The 14,023-nt window shown below is 40.8% G+C and overlaps 1 protein-coding gene across 1 annotated transcript; it reads left to right on the forward strand.

Moving 5' to 3' along the window:
* The first annotated feature begins 11,146 nt into the window (after positions 1-11,146).
* Positions 11,147-12,159, forward strand: LOC138368599 (uncharacterized). Its single transcript, XM_069331128.1, has 2 exons — positions 11,147-11,211; positions 11,427-12,159. The coding sequence occupies exons 1-2, from the start codon at positions 11,147-11,149 to the stop codon at positions 12,157-12,159; spliced, it is 798 nt and encodes a 265-aa protein (XP_069187229.1).
* The last annotated feature ends 1,864 nt before the right edge of the window (positions 12,160-14,023 follow it).

Genomic DNA, 14,023 nt, shown 5'->3' on the forward strand with positions numbered 1-14,023 from the left:
GGGGGCCGGGACTTTTAGCTCTCCCATATTTGATACTCTTGTCTTCTAACTACCCTTACCCCCTTAATAGTACCAGTCCCCCATAGAGCCCCACACACAATTATTTATAACAGGTATCAATGTGTTCGCAATTGTATCTGCTGGCATTTTACCCTTTGCTTGGATCTGAAGGGTTTTAGGGTCACCACGATGCAATCTGATAGTACCACACGTGTATATACCTATCTTCAAGCAGCAATTCACTCATTCAAACCGACTTATAATAGTTATCCATATATAAATGGTAATCTTTGTTCTACCTGTTAACCTGTCATATGAAGAAAGATTGTCAAAGCTTATATTACATTCCCTAGAAAAGCAAAGAATTAGGAGTGACATATGGTAGAGGTGCACAATGGGATGAATGGACATAACAAATGGACATAAATGGACATTAATGGACATTACTTCTAAATTGTTACTATTTTATAGTATTTGCTTTTATTCTTGTGTTTTGCTTTATCGTGTATCTTGTATCGTGATCCCTCTGCATCCTATGCACACTGATATTGATCCTGATCAAAATCTTCTGTCTCATATCTACACCAACCAGCACATTGATCATCATTATTGCAAGTATTTCACAGCACACCAGGCTAAAAACAAACTTCAAAATAGCACCTGTCTATCAGTTTATAACCAAAATGTTAGATCACTTGGTAAACATTTTGACGATTTAAATGCATTACTCACAGCAATAGGTACTAACCTATCGTTCATTATTTTAACAGAAACTTGGCTAAATAAAGACTATACCCAACTGTACAACTTAGCTGGTTATAAAGCCATTCATAACTGCAGGCCTAATAAAAAAGGTGGTGGCACAGCTATATATTACCGAGATACATTTATCTGCAACAGTGTTATTAGTGACAGAGATGACTACTGTGAATATACTTTTGCTCAGTTTTCAATTAAATCCCTTAAATCTTCTTTGACTATTGGAGCCATCTATAGATTTCCCAATACTAACATAGCTTCTTTCTCAGACAACCTAAGTAATCTTATTATAAACAACAATCTCAACAAAAACCACTTCATTCTGGGAGGAGATTTTAATATTGACCTGGGTCAACAAAATTGCTCTCAAGTTGACTATTTCCTTAACAGCATGAACTCCTGTATGCTAATCCCCACAATCACCAAACCTACCCGAGTCACTCAAACATCAGCCACTACCTTGGACCACATATGGACAAACATAACAGCTCCCCTTGTATCTGGTATAATCTACGACAGAACAACTGACCACTGTCATGTTCACAGAAAATGGTACCATCCGTTTTCTATGTGCGGCGGCTGAGACGCCAGGGAGAGCTGGGAGGTAAACAATAGAGCGTACAGGACGCCAGCCAAGCTTGGTAGCTACTAGTCATGTAATCATATTAAGTATTAAAGTCAGTAACCAAGTCATGACTTTACATCAACCCTACAACCAAGACTTCCTCAGTAACACACAAACACCACATTGGCGACGAGGATGAACTGTGAACGCAGGTATTTGTTCAGTTTCAAACACAAGGGAGAAGCATGCTGCCTGGAGGAGGAAGAGAAGCTGTGAGCGCCATACCCGATGCTGTATGCTAACCGATGCTGTGTGCTAACCAATGCTGTGTGCTAAACGATGCTGTGTGCTAACCGATGCTGTGTGCTACCCAAGCTGTGTGCTACCCAAGCTGTGCTGAAGAAACTGTGTACTGTGGAATCTGCCGACGTTGTGTACGAAACGACGCATTGATGTGTACAAAACCTGATGTTTTGGTTACGAAACGACGCTTCGTGCTACAAAATTCATCACACTGAACCAACTGCTGTACCAACTGCTGTACCAACTGCTGCTGTACCAACTGCTGCTGTACCAACTGCTGTGCCAACTGCTGTGCTGCTGCTGTGAGTAGGAACAACACATGTACACAAGGGCTAGGTAAGAAGTCAGTTGCTGCTATATTGTGCACTGTTGTGAACTTTTGCATTAAAATGCTTGTGTGCTTTGCAAAATTAAAGTAATTACAGTGAATTCTTGACTAACATATACAGTGCAGTAAGTGTTCAATATTCTGAGGAACATTTAAGTGATAAGTTACATTTATTCAGTAAAAATGACAAATATACCTCAGTTTCCTGCATTTGATCCTGACTGTGACCAGACAAACCTGTCACAGAGGTGGGTCAAATGGCTTAAAAAGTTTGAAAATTTGTTGATAGTTTCTGACATCAAAAGTGCTGAAAGAAAGCGTGCCTTTCTACTTCATTATGCAGGTGATAGAGTTTGTGACATCTTTGACACACTGAAAGACACTGGTGGTGCCAAAGATTATGACACTGCCAAAGCCAAACTAACAGAGCATTTCAAACCAAGGCAAAATACTGCAATGGAAATTATGCATTTCAGGAGAGCAAAACAACTCTCTAATGAAACTGTGGATCAATACCACACACGTCTGCAGGGTTTAGCAGCCCATTGTGAGTTTGCTGATGTTGACAAAGAAATCAAACAGCAAATAATTGAAACATGCACATCTACACGTCTCCGTCGAAGAGCTCTAGAACTTGTTGATGATGAAAGTTCTCTTACCAAGATACTGGATATGGCTCGTCGAATGGAAGATGCTGCACGTGATGCTCGTGTCATGGAGTGCAGTGCCAATAACGGTTCTGCCACTGTTACTAACAGTGATGAGGTATGTAAGGTTCAGGGAGGACATCGTAATCAAAGAAGATATCATGGCAAACCTAACAGTAAATTTAGCCGAGAACCACGTCACAACTGGGGTCAAGGAACAAGGCTCAAGCAGTCACAACGACCCACATCAGAGGGTGTCAACAATAAATGTTACAATTGTGGAGGAGACTACCCACACCAAGATAATGTTTGTCCTGCTCAAGGTAAGAAGTGCTATGAGTGTGGAAAACTAGGTCATTTTGGTGCTATGTGTCGTTCCGCACTAAAGAAACCACAGTCAATGAATAAAAGCACTGTACGAGGATCAGGTCATAGGGGTCGAGGTGGTAAACACAATATTGCACCTCATATCCAGAATGTTAATAATATACAAGACAACATTTCATTACAACCAGTCTCAGATGACAGTGAATGTGATTATACTTATGGAGTACAAGCAATCACAGAATGGAATGATCTTCCAAACAACCCAGAGACATGTGTATACATTGCTGGTATTTGTCTCAAGGTTCTCATTGACACTGGATCAAACATTGACACCATTGCTGAGTGCCACTATGAAAAATTTAGAAAACAGTTCCCAAAGCTAGAAAAATACAATGGTAAAGCCACTGCCTATGCTTCGAAGTTAGCCTTGCCAGTGATTGGAACTTTAACTGCAGAGATTAAGTCAAAGAATGCAATGCTCATTACTACATTCCATGTTGTTAGGAATGCAAAGGAGTCTTTACTCAGTTACAAGACTTCAACCAAATTGGGGCTACTTCAGCTTTCTAATGCTGTAGCAGTGGAATCTGCAAACAATGTTGATGGTATTGTTGCTGAATTTTCTGATCGATTTAAATCCATAGGTTGTTATACTGATAGCAAAGTACATCTGCATATCAACCCAGATGTAATTCCAGTTGCCCAACCACATCGCCGACAACCATTCCATACTCGCAAGAAAGTCGATGCCGAACTGGATAGGCTGATAGAACTAGATATCATTGAACCAGTAACAGGCCCAACACCATGGGTAAGCCCAATTGTCACTCCACCAAAGCCGAAGAATCCAGATGAGATACGCATTTGTGTGGACATGCGTGTTCCCAACAAGGCAATAATGCGTGAACGCCATCCTACACCGACTGTAGATGATATGATCTACCGCTTGAATGGTGCAACTGTATTCAGCAAGTTAGATTTAAACAAGGGCTATCATCAGCTTGAACTTGATGAGGAAAGTCGATTCATCACAACGTTTACGACACATCGAGGTCTGTATAGGTACAAGCGCCTGAGTTTTGGTATCAACAGTGCTGCCGAGGTATTCCAGCACATCATCAGCCAGGTATTGCAAGACATACCTAATGCTGACAACATGTCTGATGACATCATTGTTTATGGCCGTACCCAAGCTGAACACGACAAAGCTCTTCGTGCAACATTGCAACGCTTACGAGAAAAGAATCTGACGTTAAGCCGAGCAAAGTGTGAGTTCAATCAACATAAAATTGAATTCTTTGGACATGTACTTAGTGACAAAGGTCTGTCTCCAGATCCTAAGAAAGTTGCAGATATCAAGAATGCTGCACCTCCTTCAACGTCTACTGAAGTACATAGTTTTCTGGGAATGGCAAACTACTGTTCTCGCTTCATTCCAGATTTTGCTACCATTACGAAGCCTCTACGTGAGCTCCTGAAGAAAAATGCATCATGGTACTGGAGCGATATCGAGCAAAATGCATTTGATGCTGTGAAAGATGCACTAGTAGAGAATGCGACTGCTGCATACTTTGATCCATCAATGGACACTGAGTTAACGGTGGATGCTAGTCCTGTTGGTTTAGGTGCTGTTTTAGCCCAACACAAACCTGGTCAACCAGATTCCCGAGTAGTAATTGCCTACGCCAGCCGTTCTCTCACAGATGTTGAGCAAAGATACAGTCAGACAGAGAAGGAAGCTCTTGCTCTTGTATGGGGCTGTGAACACTTCAATGTGTATCTGCTTGGTGCACCCTTCACCACGATAGTCACTGACCACAAACCGTTGGAGACCATCTTCAATAATCCAAAGTCCAAACCACCAGCTCGCATTGAGAGATGGGCTCTTCGTCTGCAACCATACAACTTTACGGTGAAATACAAGCCGGGTGCAGGCAATCCCGCTGATTACATCAGTCGACATCCTGCCAACAGTTTCACCATCACCAAGCATCAGCAAGTTGCCGAGGAATATGTACACTCTGTAACCTGTGATGCAGTCCCTAAGGCTCTTACTCTTGATGAAATCCGTACTGCAACCCTAGAGGACCCAACTCTGCAAGCAACAGTGGATGCATTGACTAAGAAAAAGTTTCCACGCATCCCACCCTCAGGAGTTGACCAAGATGCATTCAAAGCACTTGAACGCATCCAGACAGAATTAAGTGTTACGCAACAACGCGACACTGTGCTGCGAGGTACTCGTATCGTCATTCCAGCTGTTCTCCAGCAACGTGCTCTGAAGCTTGCACATCAAGGACACCAAGGTCTTGTTAGGACGAAACAGCTGCTACGAGAAAAGGTGTGGTTTCCTGGCATTGATCGTCAAGCAAAGGATATGCATGATGCCTGTGTCCCTTGCCAAGCTGCCGTGGATACTTCAAGACCAACACCTCTACAACCTTCACCACTACCTGCTGCACCATGGACGGAAGTATCAATGGACTTCTGCGGACCACTACCAACTGGAGAGTACTTTATGGTAGTCATTGATGATCACTCACGTTATCCAGAAGTAGAAATCATCACTTCCACATCTGCAAAGGCTGTCATCCCGAAACTCGACAAGATCTTTTCAAACTTTGGCATTCCTGAAGTTGTCAAGACAGACAATGGACCGCCATTCAATGGACAAGACTTCGTCAACTTTGCTGAGCATATTTGATTCAAACACCGCCGTGTGATGCCACTACATCCTCAAGCAAATGGAGAAGTTGAGAGATTCATGCAACCTCTCATGAAAGCGGTACGCTGTGCTCATGCCGAAGGACGATCCTGGAAACAAGCTATGTATGCTTTTCTCAGGAACTACCGTGCAACACCACATGGAACACTGGGCAAGTCGCCTGGCGAACTTTTATTTGGACGTCCTATGAGAATCGCACTACCCGTCATGCCAGCCGAGGTAACGGATAAACGTCTCGCTCAGAAGGATGCACTAGCCAAGGGCAAAATGAAAATTGCTCATGATCAACGTGCAAAGGAACAGTTCATAAAGGTTGGAGACACTGTTCTCGTTAAAAAGAAAAAAGAGGGAAAGTTAGATATGCCGTATGATACAAAACCATATAAAGTGATTAGTGTAAAAGGAACTATGGTAACAGCTAGTAATAGAGATCATAGTATAACACGTAATATGGCTTATTTCAAAGTGATTCCAACTAGTGTAGAAAATGATGAAGTGCAAAGTCGTGCAAAAGAAAAAGAAAAAATAGTTATAACCCGACAAACAATTCATCAAGGGATGTTATTGCATTTAAGGACTCTCGTCCTAAACGTCATGTTAAACGCCCTACACGATTTGATGATTAATTGTGTTCCTATGTAATGAAAAGTATTTACTTATTATGCTAAACTAAATTTAATATTGTTTGAATAATGCAGATATCTCATTCAATATTTTGTAACTTTGTAGTACAGTTTCTTTCATGTTTGTTTAACATTGCATATGTATTTTTAACATTGAAATCCTTTGTGGAAAAGATTAAGTTGTTTAAATTCTTTGTGTGCTTAATTAATGTTAAATGTATGCAGTATCTCTTGATATGGTAATAACTTACTTTGTGTCAATAACTTTGCTTTGTGCTACAAGCATGGTAGACATCCTGTATTCATTCTTTTTAAAGAAAAGGAGGGATGTCATGTTCACAGAAAATGGTACCATCCGTTTTCTATGTGCGGCGGCTGAGACGCCAGGGAGAGCTGGGAGGTAAACAATAGAGCGTACAGGACGCCAGCCAAGCTTGGTAGCTACTAGTCATGTAATCATATTAAGTATTAAAGTCAGTAACCAAGTCATGACTTTACATCAACCCTACAACCAAGACTTCCTCAGTAACACACAAACACCACAACCACTATCCTACCTTTCTCATAGCGAACATGGACATAACACCACCAAAAAGCAAGAAACTTTCATTTAGGCTACACAGTGAATCAGCTTTAGACAATCTTACAGAGGCACTTTACAATATTAACTAGGATTCTGAATTCAATAATACCCATGATATAAATTCATTAGCTAACCTCTTCATTTCCAAAACTCTAAGCCTCTACAACATTCATTGTCCCCTTCTTACCAAGCAAGTAACTGACAAAAGATTAAGCAATCCATGGCTCACAAGTGGCATTCTCAACTCAATCAACAAGAAACATGAATATGAAAAGAAAGTTAGGATTGGCCTAGTTTCAAAGGAAGTAGCTAAAAGGTACTCATCAATGCTTACCAGTATCATAAGAAAGGCAAAACTTGCATATTATGTGAATAGATTCAATGAAGCAAAAGGCAACATGAAAAGCACTTGGAAAACTATCTCTAGTATCCTAGGAACTAAACAACACTCACATAACCAAATAAAACTCTACAAGGATGGGGGTATACCGTCAACTGACTTAGAAATGGCAAATGAATTTAATAGTTTCTTTTCATCGGTTGGTGCTAATCTTGCCAGTAAAATCCCACAGACTCAGACACATATTAACACATATCTCTCAGGCAGCTATCCAAACTCTCTTCTCCTTTCACCAATCAGCCCGGCAGATGTTGTGTCCATCACACATTCTCTAAAAACCAAGGCAGGGAACACCAGTGAAATTCCGTCCATTGTGTACAAGAGAGCCTCCCATGCCCTTGCCCCACCCATAGCACTACTGTTCAACAAATCTATAGAGTATCACACCTTCCCTGATATCCTCAAAAAAGCAAGAGTAACGCCAGTCCATAAAGGAGGCAATCCGGCGGACATAAACAATTATAGACCAATATCAAATCTACCCATTCTATCAAAAATATTTGAAAAAATTATTTACAAACAGCTCTATTCCTACCTCGTAAAATTCGACATACTCAGCCCCTGCCAGTTTGGCTTCCGGTCCCAAAAGAGTACCAATGATGCAATCATTAGTCTCCTTGACATTATCTACTCAGCCCTTGACAAAAATGAGTTTCCGATTGGACTCTTCATTGACCTAAGAAAAGCCTTTGATACTGTTAATCACAACTACCTCTTACTTAAACTCCAGCATTATGGAATCCGAGGCCTTGCCCTTGACTACATCCGATCCTATCTTAGTGACAGACACCAATATGTAACCATCAATGATACAACTTCTTCCACTCTACCAATTACCGTTGGAGTGCCGCAGGGCAGCATCTTAGGACCTCTTCTATTTCTTATATATATAAACGATCTGCCTAATGTCTCTAATATTCTCAAACCTATATTGTTTGCTGACGATACTACCCTTATCTACTCAAACCTCAACCCACATACACTAAATAATGTTGTGAATAATGAATTAAAAAAAGTCCACTTATGGATGTCAACGAACAAACTAACATTAAACATCGAAAAGACTTACTACATCTTATTTGGAAGCAAATCATCAAATGCAATTCAGCTACAGATAGACAACATTAACATCAGTAATAAAAATGATGGCAAGTTTCTTGGCCTATTCCTAGACAAGAGACTCAACTTCAGCACCCACATTCAACACATAACTAAGAAAGTCTCTAAGACAGTTGGTATACTCTCCAAAATCAGATATTATGTTCCTAACTCTGCTCTCCTCTCACTATATTATGCACTAATCTACCCCTATCTTAATTATGGTATCTGTGCATGGGGGTCTACCACTGCAAACCACCTTAAGCCCATCATCACACAGCAAAAATCTGCTATCAGAATAATAACTAACTCTGCTTTCAGACAACACTCAGCTCCCTTGTTTAAATCCCTAAACTTGCTAAATATTAACTCCCTCCACACATTCTCTTGTGTCAACTACATTTACAAAAACCCTGTTCTTAAATGCAAACCATGCTCTGAAACTCTCCCTGGACAGATGTAATAGGACCCGTTATCACCACACCAGAAATAAATATCTCTTTGATATCCCCAGGGTCAAACTTAATCTGTGTAAACACTCTATGCAAATTAAGGGACCTAGTCTATGGAACTCACTCCCTAGTGAATTGAAAAACTGTAAAACTTTTGCCTTATTTAAAAGCAAAACCAAAAAGTACCTAACTTCATCTATTTAGTTTCCTACACTGAGCTTTAAATTTGCTCTGTACCTAGTGTTACCCAATCTCCTAATTTTTATGTAATATCAAACAACCTTATCATTGTGTTCATTGCTGTCTTCTTTTATGTGCTAGCCATATGCTGTATTGTGACTACCAATTTTTGTCAACTACCATTCAAGCTGTCATTGCAATCAATCTTATATTGTTTCTGCTGTATTGTGCCTACCAATTTGTTGTCAATTACCATTTTAAGCTGTCATTGCAATCAATCATAGCTACCTATGTGCTTTAATATACTGTACCTATAATTTTCTCTCATCTTCTTTTTTTTCATTCCATGTAATCTGTTATCATTTTTTGTCTATAAATTTTGCAAGTATTTACCTCCTTAAAATTTTCTTAGATTAAGGACCTGCCCGAAACGCTGCGCGTGCTAGTGGCTTTACAAGACTGTAATTACCATATTTGTATCCTCACATTCCTTATGTACATTCTTGTATATGCATAAATAAATAAATAAATAAATAAATAAATAAATAAATAAATAAATAAATAAAACGCTAAACTATAATGCCAATCCTGATCTCAAAAGCTTCATAGAAGGTTGTAACAGAACCCATGAGCACCACACCAGAAATAAATACAGTTTTGATATTCCTAGAGTACGACTTAATCAAACCAGAAATGCTCTACAAATCAAGGGACCCAGAATGTGGAATGACCTTCCCGACCATGTTAAAGACTGTACCTCTCTCAACCAGTTTAAGTTAAAAACGAAGCTATACCTAATAAATTCCCTGTAACCTACCTTTCCCTTCTATTGTCAACCAATGTCTGTTTTTCTTTAAAGAGCGCTGTTTGTCGACATATTTATATTTGTGCTGCTTTTTCATCTATGTTTTCATTTCTTGTTTTCATCTACTCATTATGCTCAATTAGTATTAAGCTTGTCATTTAAGTTTATCATGCCCGAAACGCTTTGCGTAATAGTGGCTTTAGGCATTGTATGTACTAGCTCAACCTATAAGTCAACCAATCTTTGTAAAAATTTATTGTATGTATGTACCTTACCTAAATAAATAGATTGATTGAACAAAGGGGACATTAATGGGGTATAAAAAGTAGCAACACAAGACAGAACTCGAAACAAAGTGTAAAAATTGGAAAAATTTAGATTTAGGAAAGAACTGCATGGGTAAATACACTGGGTTTGTACCTTAAGGTTCATGTATGCAATATAACAGAGTTCCAGTTAACTCCCATGCATGCAATTAATTTATGTTATGTTTATGTTTTTTATGTTAAAATGTTTTTGTTGATTTGTTTGTATATTTTCATAAGTAAAGCATGCTTACCGTCTTATTCCAAGTTTTATGATAACTTTACAAGGTTTAAAACATAAAGTTCAATATATATTCTGGTTTTCATACAGGAATTATATGTTAATATAACATCATAATAACGTAATGATGTCGTGTAAATAACGTTATACTGACGTCATATAAATGTTATATTTATGTTATAAGAACGTAAATTGGATAGCTTTACAGAAAGTAAACAAAAAAACTAAATGTTGACTGAAAATTATTTATTCTTAAATATAAAGCATGAAAACATTATAACACCATAGCATTTACTATTATTTTTAAATTTTTACATAAATCTTAAAAAACTGTGTCTCAAGAATATATGTTTTTAGTTATATCCTTTGGTTTTAAGAATGTCAGATATACGTATTTATGTCAAAAGTTACAGTATTACCTTTGTGGCACCATTTAAAAACGTCCACAAACGTTCTGTGTGGATGCTGGGTATAAATTTTATATTTAAACATGTAAAAACTATTTGTAATACATTAGGAACAAAATAGTTGTAGAAAAACAATTTATTATAAAACCTTTGAGTTTGGATTTTTTGATTAAAAGTTTCTCAAAGGCTCTCCTGCACCATTCACAATGCAAATCATTCCCACACCTATGTGAAGAGATAGACGAACTTTTCCTAGATGATTTGTGTTTGCTGGGAAGCAGCCGCCCCTGACGCCGGACCAGTGGGCGCACAGCTTCGACATCTATGCTACGATCTACATCAAGAAGCACCCAGCCGAGGCTCAGGCCCTGCTCACCTACGCCCGCTACGTCAAGACCATGAAGGTGACCCTTAAAGGTGACTGGATGTGGTACGACAAGGCCTTCAAATGGGACAAGGAGAGGTTGGACTGTTCTTGGCTTGATTACAGGCTGGACCTGGAATTCCGCTCGGTACAGCGCGTCGCACACGTCGCCATTCAGACAGACAGACAGGAGGCAGGTCGGCCGGGAGCCCTTACCCTCTCTAGCGCCTGGGCCGCAGGGCTCCCCCCCGGGCTACTGCTTTGCCTACCACTCGAGGGGACCCGGCTGCAGTTTTACTTCATGTTCCTTCAAGCACTACTGCCCGCATTGCCGAAGGAGGCACCCGGCCTACACCACGTGCCCCCCAGCTCAGTTACGCGACGGACCCACCCACGACCAGCACCCACGAAGACAACCACAGGACAAGGGTAAGAAGAACGCTGGCAGTAACAACGCCGGTGGACGCCGACGCCCTTGATTCTTTGCTAGTGGGATACCCCCTGCGAGACTACATCGTGGGGGGCTTCATAGGGGGGTTTCTACTTGGCTTTGAAGGGGCGCGAACCCCCCTCACTTCACACAACCCTCAGGCTACGACGGACCTCCCGCACATCGTCGGGCCCATGCTCGATAAGGAGTTGAGTCTAGGACGCATCGCGGGCCCATTCGAAGCCCCCCCTTTCAAGAATTTCAAGTGTTCGCCCATAGCATTGAGGGAGAAGTCTACGCCGGGCAAGTACCGCCTCCTGCACAACCTCAGCTACCCTTACTCCCCTGACAGTGTGAACGCCAACATCCCTCGGGAATCGACGTCCGTCACCTACCAGTCTATACACGATGCAGTAGCAATGGTTGTCAGCCGTTCCCCGGGGGCTCACCTGGCAAAGTGCGACATCGCAGAAGCATTCAGGATCGTCCCAGTAGACCCGAGCTACTACCATCTCCTGGGGTTTTCTTATGGGGCCAAGTACTACTATGAGAAGATGCTCAGCATGGGAGCCGCCCCCTCCTGCCGGATCTTCGAGACTTTTTCCAGTGCCCTGTAATGGATCCTCGCCGAGAAGTTTGGGGTGCGCGACGTTGTGAAGGTATTGGACGACTTCCTCTTCGTCAGTTTCACTTTTGACGAGTGCCAGCGAAGCCTGAGGGTGTTCATTGCCCTCTGTGAGCGATTGAGGGTCCCCTTGGCACCTCACAAGACAGAGGGCCCTTGCTCCTGCCTCACGTTCCTGGGGCTGGAGATTGATGCTCGTAGGATGGAAACAAGACTCCCTGAGGACAAGAGAACGAAGTACACGGTGGCAGTGGAAGTCGCGCTGAGTCTGGAGCGCATCCCCCTCCGGGACCTGCAGGCGATCATTGGCAAGTTGCAATTCGCCACCGCGGTAATCCCGGGCGGCCGGGCCTTCCCAGCAAACATTTTAATGTTTTTAAAACATCCTAAAAACGACATTTCATTGTTTTCAGCACGTTTATAATTACGTTTAGAAAAGGTTTTTTGAGAACTTTTATATACAACCTTAGAACGTATATAATTAACATTTCTAAAAACTTTTTTATGATCTTTTAATTACCTACATTAAAGCGTTTAGGGTAAATTAGGGTATAATAATTTTGTAATTCATATCTGAAATAGAAAGGGAGAGAAAGAAAGAAGACATATCTGAGATAGAAATGGACATCCTATATATGTATGTGTAAATTACAAATAAATAGGGTACAAAAAGAGAATTAAAATATTATATTTATTTAATTAAGAATGAGTAATACAACAAAATATATGTAATAGCTCGAAATATATAGACTATATCTATAACAGAATATAAAAGTAAAAATTTAAAAATCTATATATGCAATATGTGAACACAATAGATTTTGTGATCAAGCAGCCTGTGATTCATGTCATGCTGAGATCAGTCTGACGTTATAAGCAGTTATTGTTACTTAAAACTAAAACAAGTAAAATTTTCCGAGTATACATATAACACTATAGTTTTTCTATGACTAATAATAAAAATCTATTAATCAAAAGTTTAGGACTAATTAACTAAAAATAAAAATCTACAAGTGAATGTAAACACAGTCAAGTATAATATTCATGTAGAAAGAGAAAGAAAAAGAGAGAGAAGGAAAGAAAGAGAAAGAAAGAAAGGGAGAAAGAGAAAGAAAAGAAAAAACAGTCATGTATAATATTCATATTAGCACCATGCAATATAACTTAGATTAAGTAAAAAATCTCAGACATTTTTAAATCAAATGAAATATGAGAGCCAGAGAGAGAGAGCGAGAGCCAGAGAGAGAGCGCCACAGAGCCAGAGAGAGAGAGAGTCAGAGAGAGAGAGAGTCAGAGAGAGAGAGAGAGCCAGAGAGTGAGAGAGAGAGAGCCAGAGAGAGAGAGAGCCAGAGAGAGAGAGCCAGAGAGAGAGAGAGAGAGCCAGAGAGAGCGAGAGCCAGAGAGAGCGAGAGCCAGAGAGAGAAAGAGAGCCAGAGAGAGCGAAAGAGCCAGAGAGAGCCAGAGAGCCAGAGAGAGAGAGAGAGAGAGAGAGAGAGCCAGAGAGAGAGAGAGCCAGAGAGAGGGAGAGAGAGAGAGAGAGGGAGAGAGAGAGAGAGAGAGAGAGAGAGAGAGAGAGAGAGAGAGAGAGAGAGAGAGAGAGAGAGAGAGAGAGAGCCAGAGAGAGAGAGAGAGAGAGAGCCAGAGAGAGAGAGAGAGCCAGAGAGAGAGAGAGAGCCAGAGAGAGAGAGAGAGAGAGAGCCAGAGAGAGAGAGAGAGCCAGAGAGAGAGAGAGAGAGAGAGAGCCAGAGAGAGAGAGAGAGCCAGAGAGAGAGAGAGAGAGAGCCAGAGAGAGAGAGAGAGAGCCAGAGAGAGAGAGAGAGAGAGAGCCAGAGAGCAAGAGAGCCAGAGAGAGCGAG

This window comes from Procambarus clarkii, chromosome 25 (assembly GCF_040958095.1).
Source record: "Procambarus clarkii isolate CNS0578487 chromosome 25, FALCON_Pclarkii_2.0, whole genome shotgun sequence".
NCBI lineage: Eukaryota > Metazoa > Arthropoda > Malacostraca > Decapoda > Cambaridae > Procambarus > Procambarus clarkii.